The sequence below is a fragment of the Cucurbita pepo genome, chromosome 19, assembly GCF_057944985.1.
Source record: "Cucurbita pepo subsp. pepo isolate OVF chromosome 19, ASM5794498v1, whole genome shotgun sequence".
Classification (NCBI taxonomy): Eukaryota; Viridiplantae; Streptophyta; class Magnoliopsida; order Cucurbitales; family Cucurbitaceae; genus Cucurbita; species Cucurbita pepo.
The window spans coordinates 2755608-2771414 of record NC_141816.1 but is presented as its reverse complement, the minus strand read 5'-3'; the positions used below and the strand labels follow the sequence as shown (position 1 = coordinate 2771414).

At 37.1% G+C, this 15807-nt stretch overlaps 1 protein-coding gene and 2 non-coding genes across 3 annotated transcripts; 1 reads left to right on the top strand and 2 right to left on the bottom strand.

Moving 5' to 3' along the window:
• The first annotated feature begins 7538 nt into the window (after positions 1-7538).
• On the top strand, positions 7539-11434 carry LOC111780987 (mitochondrial uncoupling protein 1). The gene is made up of 9 exons (XM_023661372.2): positions 7539-7831; positions 8462-8674; positions 8765-8843; positions 9194-9327; positions 9401-9499; positions 9587-9691; positions 10460-10534; positions 10648-10734; positions 11002-11434. Exons 1-9 carry the CDS (start codon positions 7748-7750, stop codon positions 11038-11040), a joined length of 915 nt encoding a protein of 304 aa, XP_023517140.1. The 5' UTR covers positions 7539-7747; the 3' UTR covers positions 11041-11434.
• A 2880-nt stretch (positions 11435-14314) lies between these two features.
• On the bottom strand, positions 14315-14396 carry TRNAS-AGA (transfer RNA serine (anticodon AGA)). The gene has a single exon. It is a non-coding gene; the product is annotated as a tRNA-Ser (tRNA).
• Positions 14397-15722: 1326 nt separating this feature from the next.
• Positions 15723-15804, bottom strand: TRNAS-AGA (transfer RNA serine (anticodon AGA)). The gene has a single exon. It is a non-coding gene; the product is annotated as a tRNA-Ser (tRNA).
• Positions 15805-15807: the final 3 nt, after the last annotated feature.

Here is a 15807-nt window from a genome sequence, read left to right as displayed (position 1 = left end):
CTTTCTTTCCATTCTCAATTGTCTAATGTCACGGTCAAACTTTTTTAATCATGCAGCATCATGATTTGACACGATCATGACTAGTCTTCAATTTTGCGGCTTCATCAGACTTTAGGTGAAGTTCTTATTTGTCTATTGGACACAACTCATTCAAAGACTAAACTTCGTTCAGCTATACACGTCACATGTGCATGTCTTTTCACTCAAATGTGACTTTAGCCAACTTGCCTCTACTCTAAGTCAAGTTCTAAGGTGTAACACTGCCTCTATACCATGTTAAGGTCCTTCAGATGCAACATTGTGTCTCGTCTTGTTATTTTGATTATCAACAAATTGGCACACATAGTTCAGGATGTCATCTAAGTCTGAAGATGTCATCAACCTTCATTGCCTGTTTAAGCATGGTTATCGAGAACTTACACATGAGTTGACTCTATAATTGAGACATCTTGGACATCCATCCATCCAAGTATTATCGAGGCATGAACCTTCCTATGTCTATGTCTAAGTCATTTCTGACCCCACTATATACCAACCTCCAACACAAGGAATAGGGCACAATGTTGGCACACCCTAGAATTCTTGGAGGATTAGACGTGATTTTGGCAAGGAATCTTATAGTCTCATGAAGCATATGTTTTGTGTCTTATTAACAAGTTCGTCAATCTTTCATCTTTCATAAAGACAGACTTAACCCTAGAATGCGTGTCAAAACTCAACCCAAAAACTCCAACGGTAAGATTATGACATGGGTCTCTACCATCCTTTGAGCTTGCCTCTAACTCTCATAATATCACTATTAACTTCAATTTTACTTATGATTAGCTTAGCTTTATGCCTTTAATTGCATACGAGTTTGTGGCAAAGATCATACGTTGTGTGTTTCAGATATTCGGCTATTAATAGTCACTTTAAAAAGTGGTTGTTCACGATTTTTTGGTAAATATTATTATGTGTTTCGAGCAATTACCCACCAATGATCACTTTAAAGATGATTTTGTGGAAAAGGTAACGTGTGTTCGCATTAGCTAACCTTTAAAGTCCCTCAATTTTGTTTACTATAACCATATAAATATTTACATATTTAACTATTTTTAATGCTCACCCTTATAGCGTGGGAGTGACGAGTAGAGTAGAGAATCTAGTCATGGAACAACTCCGAAATTTTAATATTTTTTTTATTTAAAACACTTCCATTCGAATTCACTTATTTGTTTTGTAGTAAAAAAACTCCAAGTTCATGGGAACTAAGAAGATTAAAACGTTTTTTATATCCAAAATATCCAAAATAGTATTTAAATTAAAAAAAAATATATCAATTAAATAATTAAAAAATTGGATATATGTCAACATTTTCTACAAGGGTAAAGGGGTCCATGTGAACTTGTCTCCAACTAGATAGGGAGTTTAGAATCTTTTTTATTTATTTTATTTTATTTTATTTTAAAATTTGGGGAATATTTCCAAGTTGAGATGGAGACATAGATTTTCCCTATTTTTCTTTTTGTTTTTTTTAACAGAATTATATATTTAATGGTTGGATATATGTGTACCTCTCATTATGAGTTTTTTTTTTTTTTTTTTTTTTTTTTTTTTTTTTTTTAATAAATTAAAAAAAATGCACTCAAATAATAATAAAACTAATTCAAATATTTTTTAAGCATATTAATTTAATTCAAATATTTAATTTTAATAAATTAATTGCTTTTAAAATGTTATTTTTTAAAAAAAAAATCTGCGTAGGCAATGAATATCTTGTTTGACATATAAAAAAAAAAAAGACAAGCCATGGGTGAAGTGGGCGATGAGATTCTTTGAGCTGGCAGCCCCATGTGGTTCGGCCAGTCCAACAGAGAACCTTGATGAGGGGTAGTAATCCTTCCTGTAAGCTTTCCTGGCTGAGCCCCACAATAATGTAGAAACTGGACCACCCCCCTTCCATGGTTAGCCACCGTGCGTGTGCCATCGGCGATCGATCGGTTTAGGGTTTAGGGAGGCGAAGTTGTTGAGAAAGAATGGTGGAGGAACACTTTGGATGCTGCTCCGGCAAGAAGAATTCCTTTCTTGTTGGTGTTAGCCAACAAGAAACGTGAGGCTTAGCCTTGGGAGGAATACTGGAAAAGGCCTCATTCTTCATGCTTTCTCTCTTTGTGTTAATTGACTATGTACCTAAAAGTAGAGTTCAAGATGTTAAAGGAACACGACTCTCCACAATAGTATAATATTATCCACTATAAGTATAAGCTTTCATGACTTTGCTTTCAGGGTTCTTTGTTTATAAACCCATAATCATTTCCTAAATTAGTCGATGTGGGACTTTCATCTTCCAACAGGAGACCGTTGAGCCCGGGTGAGGGAAGTTTACTTTTTAAGGTTTCAATATAATTTGTAATAAAAATATATAAGTAATATTTCATAATATAATATTAAACATAATTTAATATTACTCGGTTTGATTCTATTGGACTAGTGATGATATTTTAAGACTCTCTCTCGACACTAGTCTTTGTTCGCCGTACCATGTTGAGCTAACAATGAAAAGTCCTCATATTTGCCAATATTCAACCTTTTTCTTGTAAACCAGTCTACCACTTGGTCATCTGTTTTCTTCGTTCAAAACTTTTTCTCTAAATAGAATGGTAATGCACCTCCACATGCTTTGTTTTAGAATGAAACATCGAATTTTCTTTTATATAAACCACAAATTGGTTGTCCCAATGACGTACTGGATAGTCAACTTTCTAGTACAAATCCTCCATTGACATTTTCAAGCACGTAGTTTCTTGAGTTGCTCTCTACTGTGCTTCTATAATAGTCGTGTTGGCATACTTAGATTTGACTTTCGGATTCTTTCCGATCGTCTAAGTTGTTGATTTTTTGTTTTCTTTTCATCAAGTTTGTTTGATTGAGTCAATTTTTGTTCATCAACATTAGTGTCACTTGGATCGGCAGACACATCAATACTAGACCAAAAATATGCAGTGTGCTCCCTTGTCTTTTATTGTAAAGTTTCTTCAATGTTGTTTAAGTATGGTAGGAATTTTTTTCTTCGAGACCACAATGCTTCTGTTGCGCCACTCTGATTGTCGATCATGTGATTTGAGCACCCTGAATCAATGATCCAATTATTCTCATAATCGTTACGCTCTCCCATCATTTTCATGAGCACTAGGTCGTCTTCTTCTTGGATATATCCTGGGCATGTGGTCATTCTTTTCGCAATTGTAGCAAATGTCTTCAAATATCTTCCCTTGAGGACTCTTGTTGTCATTGTACTAAGCTCTATAAGGTTGTGTAGTTTCTTGGTGATTTTTTTTTTCTTTTATCAGTATTTTTATATCCAAACGGCTTATTGTTGCTCCCACTTTTACTTGTGTAGAACGCTCCTTCTTCCCTCTTTAGTGTGAATTTAAAATCAATTTAAATAATTTGAAATAAAGATCCTAAAAGCCAACAGTAAATAGGATATGATGACGCATATTGATCACGTGTTGTAGTTGTTAATGTTGAGTTTCTTGATTTCTCTAATGACTCGGAGATCACCCATCATGTTGACAATACATGAGTAATACCAAACAATTTTTTTTGACATAAAATTTGCAAAGTCACGGACTACTCACGACACAAAGAAACTCGCTTGCAAATAATCTCAATAAATCATTTATGGTATAGATAATCAGACAAACAGGCAACAACAATAAAGCATAAGTTTGAAGAGATCAGATAACCTATACCAACTTCGCTCAGATACCAAATTGTTGAACACAACTTTTTTGTGAGAAACACTCACACTTTTATTAAGACTAATAGAGCAGAGATTACAAGACACATTGTAAAATATTGTTTTGAATTTCTTCCGAATGAAAAACTAAGTAGTGTGTACAGATATTTATGGTAGAGACCATATTCCTAAGATATTAAAAAAAATTCCTAAAATTGTAACACCCAAACCCAACAATGCTTGAGGCCTCGAAGAACTTTGAAATTTTGGGTCAAAGTCAACAGGGGGCAAAAGGGTAATTTTGCACCCACATACTACTTCGAGAAGTCTAATCTGACCTACAAAGAAAATCAAAAAAAGAAAAAGAGAAAAGAGGGAAGAAGAGAGTGGAAGGGAGCGTAAGTGGTTTAGGCTGTTGGATCATCCGATTTCGTCAAGATACATGCAAGACCATAAGGTTAGTATGCACGTCTTTTGCTTCGAAATTTTGTCGAGATACATGCAAGACCATAAGGTTGGTCCGCGGGTCTTTGATTCGAAATTTTGTCAAGATACATGCAAGACCATAAGGTTGGTCCGCGGGTCTTTGATTCGAAATTTTGTCAAGATACATGCAAGACCATAAGGTTGGTCCGCGGGTCTTTGCTTTGAAATTTTGTCAAGATACATGCAAGACCATAAGGTTGGTATGCAGGTCTTTTGCTTCAAAATTTTGTCCAAGATCTGAGGTTAGTCTGCAGGTCTTTTGCTAGCGTGTGATGGGCGCACATGATCTGAAGTTGTCCATTCTCTGTTATTTTATTCTCCATGCATTGCATAGTTCTTTGAGTCACTCCCGATCTTTCGATGCATCAAAATTTTAATTGATTGTGAGGCTAGGGTGGTAGCCTTCAGACTTCCTACAGGGGAGAGCCTATTCTACAAGGGATCGTCGATAAGGGTAACCCCAGAGTGGTCTTGACGTTGAAGGCTAAGAAGATGATCCATTATGAAGCGTGGACATTTCTAGCTAGTGTGACCGTTGATGGGGGAGTCAAGCCGATAGTCTCTTCAGTCCCTGTGGTCAGAGAGCTCGAGGATGTCTTCCCTAAAGACTTACCTAGGTTGCCTCCTAACAAGTATTTTATTTTGGAATTGACCTTGAGCCGAGAACAACGACGATTTCCAAGGCACCGTATAGAATGACACCCTTTGAACTCAAGGAATTGAAGGAACAAATACAAGAACTCTTGGAAAAAGGTTTATTTGTCCTAGCATTTCGCTCCTAAGGAGCCTTGTACTTTTTGTGACAAAGAAGGATGAGAGTTTGCGTTTGTATAAACCACCGAGAGCTGAACAAGGTCACTATAAAAAACAAGTTTCTCCTTCCGAGGTTAGATGACTTGTTCAATCAGTTGCAAGGTGCATCGGTGTTCTCCAAAATAGACCTAAGGTTGGAGTACCATGATTTGAGAATTAGAGAGGATGACATCCCTAAGGGAGTCTCCAAATTTCTGAGCTCGGTGGAATGGTGAGAAACGATTAGAGTGAGACCCTACAGCTCTTGACCACAACAAACTCGGGGAGTCGGGAGTTATGAAATGGGAGTCTTGAGTCCCTATTAAGATTGCCAAACCACACTTGAGACTTGGGCCATATCGGTATCTCTCGAAGAAAAAAAAAGATTTCTAGGTCGACAGTAGTTGGTATAGAGTTCGAGGAGCTTCCACTTCCCTTCCCACCCAAGTACAATACCATCGAGCTAGGTGTGACGTTCGTTAGGTTCGTGTTACTCATTGGTAGCTCGATTACTCTACATGGTGGATCCGTTCTATGGTAGGACGTTGATCACACGGTTAGTCAGTGATTATCCTACACAGAGGGTCCATCCTATGGGAGGGCGTTGATCATGTGGGTAACCAGTTGAGCTGGCTTGTATTAGGGGGTAGTTCCCTACAGCCTTGGGCAACTTCATGACATATGAGACAAGTTCTACAGGTAACTCCACCATGGACGACAACGAGCAGGTTAGCACTTATCATGTTGTCCCACACCTGGTACAAAAATATATGGGGTAGCATCTCATTCTTAGATGTCGGATACTGTTGCAAAGGCTAAGTCTTCTGGCCATGTCTATGTACCAAGAGTATTGAAATTCTAGAACCTAGAGTAAGTTAGTGCTTCCCTTTTAGGACATGGATACAACAAAAGCTTACAAGTAGGTTGCTTACAAGGTATATTTATACTCATTTCTTTCTACATTTCTTCTTCTGGTCCGTAAAGTTCGGAAGACACAGAGAAATTGTCAACTCGAGACATTTGTCTAGACTACATACATGTCAACAATACATATAGTTGACATTTAATACATGTCATGTATCTTGATCTCGTTCCCCATTTCATGAACTTGACATATGTAAATGCACATTCTGATCGCACTCTAACATTGCTTGTAAAGTTATAAATTTGCGTGAAATTTTATAATCGCTTTCCTGTCTTCTATTCTTTTATTCTTCATGCATTGCATAGTTCTTTGAGTCACTCTCGATCATTCGATGCCTCAAAATTTTGTGCACGACAAAAATACATAATATATTTATTTTTAAAATATCTATTTTTTTTTAAATACAGAGATAATAAGTCTCGGCTCCATCCAATATTTTAAGTTTTTAATATTATAAATAAAAAAATGCAAAAAAGATGACGTGTCAATCCAATCGAAACCAACAGGACGTGGAAGTTGGACTTTGACTCGACGTGTCTCTTCCAATCAAACACGCCACACCACGTCATCTTCAACTGGGCTTGGAGGGTCAATATATGGACTCCACGTGGCATATTCTAATTTGTTAGTTGGTCTGTTAATTCATAGAGAGGCTAAAAGGCTCGCCTTTAATGAAACTTTATCAATTCAACCATATTTTGAATATGGTCCAACAATAAATTATAATTATGAATTAGTTAATTTCATTTTAAAATATTTTAAACTGAATGTCATTTTAGCAATGAAAATTTATAAATAATAAATCTCTATCATTTTTCTAAAATTAGAGATATTCTATGTTAGATTGTGATTGAGTATTTTTTTTTTAAAAAAATTAAAACTAGTTTTACTAAAATTCCTTAAAAAAAAAAAAAAAAAAATCATTTTCTTCATTTTTCTTTAATTTTTTTTAATAGTTTGTTGAACTTTATATTAAAGAATACTTCCGTCATTGTCACTATATTTTGTACCATATTTAATTAATATATTAAAATTTGACTTTAATTTTTTTATTTTTTAAAGCACGATCAAAATGTAAATAACTTAGGATGAAATTAGGATGAAACAAGTAAAAGTAATATTTATAGGTTAAAAAGATAAAACACAAAAAATCAAATTATTATTATATGAAGTCTAAACTTTCAATTAGGTGTCAAATAGTTTCTTGCATTTAAAAGAGATTTAAATGTCTAAATTATGTTTGGTAAAAAAATTAATTTTTTATTATTTATAAAAACTAAAAATGTTAATGCTAGATTTAAAATTTCAAACACGGTTATTATAAAAATCAACCTGAAACCATACGGTTTGTTTTAATACCATATTCTTTCAAAATCCAAAATATTATTTTAAATTTAATATTGAAAAACGTCTTGTTCTATGTCGTTTCGAGTGATAGTCACGTTAATTTTAAAATAAAAAAATAATATAAATATTTTTTTTATTAAATAATAAATATGAATATTTATAATTTAATCAAAATTAAATTAGTATACATGTAATTAAAATTATTAAAATATTTTTCAAAATTAAATTGGAATTAAATAATTTGAAACTTTTATTATCAAATACAAATACAGTGATTGCCGGAGTGGCGCGGCTGGCGCAGGAGAACGAACCCCGAGAAAACGCCGCCAACACGCTATTTCTTTCTCGTTTTGCTTTTCCCTAGATCCCTCAACGATCACGCTCAGTATTCTTCTTCTTATTCCATTTCGCTTTCTAGGTTTGTTTCAAATTCCCCATTTCATCTCCTTCTCGCCGGTTCAGTCTCCGGTTAAGCTATGGTTGCCGATTCGAAGGGCAAATCTGATATCTCATTCGCCGGCACGTTTGCCAGTAGTGCTTTCGCTGCTTGTTTCGCGGAGGTAATCTCCTGATTTCTCACTGTATATATACATAATACACTGCACTGCATCGCATCTTCTTAAACCCTTTTGACAATCGTGTTTCTAAGCAGTTCGTTCTTGAAATTTAGTTTCCGTTCGTGTTTGGAATTTGGGGAAGAAGTTTTAGTGTTTTGTGGATTTTTTTAGTTGTCGAATTCAAATTTCGAGTGTGGATTTGTGAGATAATTTGCTGATTTGATCTGCTTCTTGATTATTTTCAACTCTGGTTAACCATGCATTGGGATTGGCTCGATCAAACGATACTTGATCGGTCAATTTTGCTTTAAACAGGGTTTGATCTTACATGCGGTCGGAGTTTGACTTCTGGTTTGAGTGATCTCGGTCATCATTAGAATTTAGAACTGATTTTTCGTTATTTACGATGCCTTGAAGTTTTGATTTTCTAACTATTTAGCTAAAATTTCAAAAGTGTTTTTGAAAAGTAAGATGCTACAAGTAGATATTATAAGCTTAATAATTGAGAACAGATGACTAAAATTGAAAACCAGATTGTTCTGTTTAAGTCATGCACTCAAGAAACTATTGAGATATTCAATGATCTGAGATGATTGTTTGGCTAAAATTGGATTGCTTTTGATATTGATGCAGATATGTACTATTCCTCTAGACACTGCCAAGGTTAGGCTTCAGCTACAAAAGAAGGCGGTTGTCGGCGATGTCTTACCGAAATATAGGGGTATGCTGGGTACGGTTGGAACCATAGCCAGAGAGGAAGGTATGGCATCCCTGTGGAAAGGAATTGTTCCTGGATTGCATCGTCAATGCGTGTTTGGAGGCTTAAGGATTGGGTTGTATGAGCCTGTAAGTTTTTGAAGTCCAGGCTCTATGCCTACTGTTCTGTCTTTTTAGCTCATATCTAACACAAACTTGTATATGGATTTTACATCATAGGTTAAGAACTTTTACGTGGGCAGTGACTTTGTTGGTGATGTTCCTTTGACTAAGAAGATTCTTGCTGCACTGACAACTGGTGAGCATGGATTTGACTTTGTGCTGCACGTAGTGTTTGTTCTCGAATCCATGATTGCACATGTAATAGTTCATGTATTTGTTTGTAGCGTTAATGCATGTATTTCTTGTTGAGGATGGTGGAGAATTTTTGAAGATCAGGAGTTTCTCCAAGTAGAAAATAATAACAATATCGGCAAATAGAACATGTATGAAGGAAAAGGATTGGCAAATTCTTAATCGAGCCACACACTGCACTCTTTCACAACACAATATGCTTGTACTCGATAGCATTCCTCTTCCGACAAACCCCTCTACTGCTTGTGTGCTAAAATAAAATGAACTCATTTTCCTTTCGTCCTTAGTTAACAGGTGCTATAGGGATCACAGTAGCAAATCCAACTGATCTTGTGAAAGTTAGACTTCAAGCAGAAGGAAAGTTACCTCCTGGCGTGCCTAGGCGCTATTCTGGGGCATTGAATGCTTATTCTACCATTGTTAGACAGGTTAGCTATTTAACCTCAGGATCAAGGAAAATGTATTATCATTTCCATTTTACGATTTGTATATAACATATAGGAAGGAGTTGGAGCTCTATGGACTGGCATTGGACCGAATATTGCAAGAAATGCTATTATAAATGCCGCAGAACTAGCCAGCTACGATCAAGTGAAACAGGTAAAATCGTTGGAAATTTATCTTTGTAGAACTAATCTTGGGGTCTTTTTTTTGCTGATTCTTATCTTACTCTATGTTTTTCTGCAGACAATTTTGAAAATTCCAGGTTTCACAGATAATGTTTTGACTCATCTGCTTTCTGGTCTTGGAGCAGGGTTTTTCGCTGTCTGTATTGGCTCCCCGGTCGATGTGGTAATCTCTCTATATCCATGCCATGTCCCCTTTTTCTTGGTGTCTTCATTTTATAACTTTTAGGTGTCACACTCTTTTGAATGTATATAGTAATGCTGGTTCATGGTAACTGAAAAGCATGTTGGGAGAGAAGTCCCACGTCGGCTAATTAAGAGGTTGATCATGGGTTTATAAGTAAGGAATACATTGGTATGAGGCTTTTTGGTGAAACCAAAAGCAAAGTCACGAGAGCATGTCCATACTATTGTGGAGGTTTGTGATTTCTAATATTGTATCAGAGCCATGCTATTAACTTAGTCATGTCAATATAATCCTCAAATGTCTAACAAAGAAGTGTGTTTCGAAGGTGTAGTCAAAAGTGACTCAAGTGTCGAATAAAAGGTGCACTTTGTTCGAGAGCTCTAGAGAAGAAGTCAAGCCTCGATTAAGGGGAAGCTGTTCGAGGGCTCCATAGGCCTCAAGAGAGGCTCTATGGTGTACTTTGTTCGAGAGGAGGATTGTTGAGAGAGGAGTCCCACATTGACAAATTAAGGGGTTGATCTGGATTTAGATTATGGATTTAGAAGTAAGGAATATATCTCCATTGGTATGAGGCATTTTGGAGAAACCAAAAGTAAAGCCATGAGAGCTTATGCTCAAAGTGGACAATATCATACCATTGTGGAGATTCGTGATTCCTAACAAAGCACACTGATTATTTTTTATTGCACGGCCTTCTTTTGGAGAATCGGAGTCATTCGCACGTTGTCATATACCTTTTTTTGGCAGGTGAAGTCAAGAATGATGGGGGATCCAACTTACAAAAGCACACTTGATTGTTTCATCAAGACTTTAAGAAATGATGTATGTTTTCATACTCTTCTAGTGTTTCTTTAACAGTTTCTTATCATCCCAATATCTGTCTTTTACCATGGGATTTGCATATCGTAATACCATCTGGGAATTACATTTTGCAGGGACCTCTGGCGTTTTACAAGGGCTTTATCCCGAATTTCGGAAGGCTAGGATCATGGAACGTTATCATGTTCCTAACTCTAGAACAGGTACTTCCTTTCCGCTCGACACTCTAGATGTTAGATTGTTAGTCTCTAAGAATTTCTTAAGAGTATAAACATATTTCTCAGTTTTCAATAGTAGCCCAGTTTTTGAAAATCAGAAACCTCAAACATAACCAAACTCTTGTTCTTATTTTCGTTCTCGTTCTTGTTTTGTTCTTGTTCGTGTTCTACTCAAGAACAGAACAAAAAATGAGGAAAAGACATTGAAAATCCATTGAGATCTTATCAAATGAATCATTTGCTATATTTCAGGCCAAGAAGTTTGTGAAAAAACTAGAATCTTCATCTTAAGCTATTTGGTGGGGTTGCGGAATCAGATTGCTCCCCTTTTCAGCCTTCTTTCCTTTTGAGAATAAAAGCCACTTTACATGAAGAGTTTACTTTATTTGCTGATTCCTCCATTGATGAGATCAAAGCTTTTGCATCTTCCATGGGAGAATAAAAGTTGAAAGCAATCCTCAGACTGAGATTCTTTCTCAAACTCAATTCATTCTCTGTTCTATTAAATTTATGTCATTTTTTCTTCATCCTCAAACAAAATATTAGAATTCTCAGAGATTCTTGACCCATGATTTTAACTTTTAGTTGGCTTGGATCTATGAAGCTTCAATTTGTTGGCATTTTAAATTACAAAAGGATAGAGTTTTGGCTAAAGAAAAATATATATTCGATTAGTTCATGTTAATGGTTTTGTATTACATAATTGACGATTATAGTATGGAATATTTTTGTAGAAATTTTTATTTTACGTATGAGGCTGGGGCTCTTCGGGGACTCACTTCGAATGGGGTTCCCTTTAGACGTGGAGGGTGCAAAACAACTCACTCAAGCAGAGCCAACATGATTTTAAGTCATGAGCTAGGATTTAAACCTGTGCGGGTAGAGTCCACGTGATTTTTATAGTCATGCTTGATAACTTATAGTCATGCCCGATAACCAATTCGGCACGCTCAATGAATTAAAATAAACTAAAAAATAATATTTCGAAATGCTCACTAATTGAAAAAAGTTAAAAAAATAATTTTATTTTTAATGTAAAATAGATTACTTATAACCTATTCGGCACCCTCAAAGAATGAAAATAAGCTAAAAAATAATACTTTGAAACACTTTTAAGAATGAAAACAAACTAAATTATTTTTAATGTAAAATAGATTTTTGTGCAAAACAACCCGCAAATGACAAGATTCAAAACTACACATACATAGCACACGTGATTTCTAGTCTTGTCTGATAATCATTCCGTCACGCCCACAAAATGAAAAGAAGCTAAAAAAAATTCAAGTCATGATCGACAAAATTCAAACCTGCACGAGCAGAGCCCACATGATTTCAAGTCATACCCAATAACCACTCTGGCACGCTCACTGAATGAAAAGCACAACAAGTCGAAGTCGTGAGCAGTAGAATTCGAGAGTTCTAGTCATGCCCGATAACAAGCACACTAAATGAAAAAAAGTTTTAAAGAATACAAGTTATGAGCGGCAGGATTCGAACATGCACGGGAGCCCACATGATTTCTAGTCATGCCCGATAACCACTCTAACATGCCCACTGAATGAAAAGCACAAGTCGAAGTCATGAGCAGTAGGACTTGAGATTTCTAATCATGCGCGATAACCATTCCGTCACATCCGCTCATTAAAAGAAGCTAAAAATATATATAAGTCATGAGCGGCACGATTCAAAGATTCGAACATGCGCGGGCAAAGCCCACATGATTTCTAGTCATGCCCGATAACAACTCTAACATGCCCAATGAATGAAAAGTACAACAAGTCGAAGTCGTGAGTAGTAGGACTCGAGATTTCTAGTCATGCCCACTAAATGAAAAGAAACTAAAAAAACTACCGGTTGGGAGTGGAAGGATTCAAACTTGCACAAGTAGAGCCCACATGATTTCTAGTTCTGCCTGAAAGCCACTCCAACACCCCCACTAAATGAAAAGTACAACTAGTCAAAATAACATGCCCGAACAAAGCTATTTCTAGTCATGCCCAATAAAAACTTTAGCGAATGAAAAGTACAACAAGTCAAACTCATGAGTAGTAGGATTGAAGATTTCTAGTCATTTCCGATAACCGTTCTATCATGACCACTAAATGAAAAGAAGTTAAAAAAATTACAAGACGTGAGAGGCAGCCCACTGAATGAAAACCACAAAAAGTCGAAGTCATGATTCGAGATTTCTAATAATGCCCGATAACAATTCTGCCACGCACACTAAATGAAAAGAAGCTAAAAAGAATACAAGTCGTGAGTGGTAGGGTGTTCAAACTTGTGCGGGCAAAGCCCACATGATTTCTAGTCATGCCCGATAACTACTTCGGCAGCCCACTAATTGAAAAGTATAGTAATTCGAAATCGTGAGCTAGGATTCAAGATTTCTAGTCATGCCCATTAATGAAAAGAAAATAAAAAAATAATACAAGTCATGAGCGGAAGGATTCGAACCTACGCGGACAGAACCCACATCATTTCAAGTCATGCCCAATAACCACTCCGGCACGCCCACTATTCTAAAGCACAATAAGTTGAAGTCATTAGCAGTAGGATTCAAAATTCTAGTCGTGAGAGCTTTCTAGTCATCCCCAATAAATGAAAAAAGAAGATAAAAATAATACAAGTATTAAGCAACATGATTTGAACCTACGCCGGCAAAGCCAACATGATTTAAAGTCATGCCTGATAACCACTCCGGCATGCCCACTAATTGAAAAGCATAATAAGTCGAAGTCATGAGCAGTAAGATTCAAGATTTCTAGTCATGCTCGAAAACCATTTCTAGTCATGCCCACTAAATGAAAAGAAGATAAAAAATAATACAAGTCCTGAGAGGCAGGATTCAAACTTGCGCAGGCAGACCCCACATGATTTCTAATCATGCCCGATAACCACTCTGGCAAACCCACTGATTGAAAGCACAATAAGTCGAAGTCGTGAGCAGTAGGATTTGAGATTTCCAATACATCAAGTCGAAGTCGTGAGCAGGATTCGATAGTTCTAGTGGTGAGAGCTTTCCAGTCATGCAACCATTCAGTCATGCCTACTAAATGATGAAAAGAAGATAAAAACAACAAAAAAAAGTCGTGAGCGGCATATTCAAAACTGCTGGGGCAGAGTCCACATGATTTCTAGAAATGCCCGATAACCACTCCGGCACGCCCTCTGATTGAAAAGTACAACAAGTCGAAGTTTTGAGTAGTAGGATTCGAACCTGCGCGGGCAAAAGAGTCAAAGTCGTGGGCAAGATTCAGGATTTCTAGCCGTGAGATCCAAGTCGTGAGCGGCAGGATTCGAACCTGCGCAGGCAGAGCCCACAAGATTTCTAGTCATGCCCGATAACCATTTCTAGTCATGCGCGACAAGATTTGGACCTACGCGGGCAAAGTCCATATATTTAATAGTCATGCCCGATAATCACTCCACCACGCCCACTAATTGAATAATACATCAAGTCGAAGTTGTGAGTAGTAGGATTCAAGATTTCTAGTCGTGCTTTTTATTCATGCAACCATTCAGCCATGCCCACTAAATGATGAAAAGAAGATAAAAAAATCCAAGTCGTGAGCGGCAGAATTTGAACCTGCGCGGGCAGAGCCCACATGATTTCTAGTCATGCTCGATAACCACTCCGGCACACCCACTAATTGAAAAGTGCAACAAGTCGAAGTTCTGAGTAGTAGGATTCGAGATTTCTAGTCGTGTGCGCTTTCTAGTCATGCAAAAATATCCATGCCCACTAAATGATGAAAAGAAGATAAAAAAATTCACATCGTGAGCGGCACGATTCAAACATGCGCGGGCAGAGCCCACATGATTTTTAGTCATGCCCGATAACCACTCCGAAAAGTACAACAATTCGATGTTCTGAGCAGTAGGATTCGAGATTTCTAGTCGTGTGCGCTTTCTAGTCATGCAATATCCATGCCCACTAAATGATGAAAAGAAGATAAAAAAATTCACATCGTGAGCGGCACGATTCAAACATGCGCGGGCAGAGCCCACATGATTTTTAGTCGTTTTGAGCAGTAGGATTCGAGATTTCTAGTCGTGTGCGCTTTCTAGTCCTGCAACCATTCATCCATGCCCACTAAATGATGAAAAGAAGATAAAAATATCCTAATCGTGAGCGGCAAGATTCGAACCTGCGTAGGCAGAGCCGACATGATTTCTAGTCATGCCCGATAACGACTCCGACACGCCCACTGATTGAAAAGTACAACAATTCGATGTTCTGAGCAGTAGGATTCAAGATTTCTAGTCGTGTGCGCTTTCTAGTCATGCAACCATTCATCCATGCCCACTAAATGATGAAAAGAAGATAAAAATATCCTAATCGTGAGCAGCAGGATTCGAACCTGCGCAAGCAGAGCCCATATGATTTCTAGTCATGCCCAATAACCACTCCGACACACCCATTGATTGAAAAGTGAAACAATTCGATGTTCTGAGTAGTAGAATTCGAGATTTCTAGTCGTGTGCGCTTTCTAGTCATGCAACCATTCATCCATGCCCACTAAATGATGAAAAGAAGTTAAAAAAATCTAAGTCGAGAGTGGCAGGATTCGAACATGCGCGGGCGGAGCCCACATGATTTCTAGTCATGCCTGATAACCACTCCGGCACGCCCACTGATTAAAAAGTACAACAAGTCGAATTTCTTAGTAGTAGGATTTGAGATTTCTAGTCGTGTGCGGTTTTTAGTCATGCAACCATTCATCCATGCCAACTAAGTGATGAAAAGAAGATAAAAATTCAAGTCGTGAGCTGCAGGATTCAAACCTGCGCGGGCAAAGACCACATGATTTCTAGTCATGCCCAATAACCACTCCAGCACGCCCACTAATTGGAAAGTACAATATGACGAAGTTTTAAGGAGTAGGATTTGAGATTTCTAGTCGTGTGCACTTTCTAGTCATGCAATATCCATGCCCACTAAATGATGAAAATAAGATAAACAATATCCAAGCCGTGAGCAGCAGGATTCGAACCTACGCGGGCATAGCCCACATAATTTCTAATCATGCCCGATAACCACTCCGACACGCCCACTAA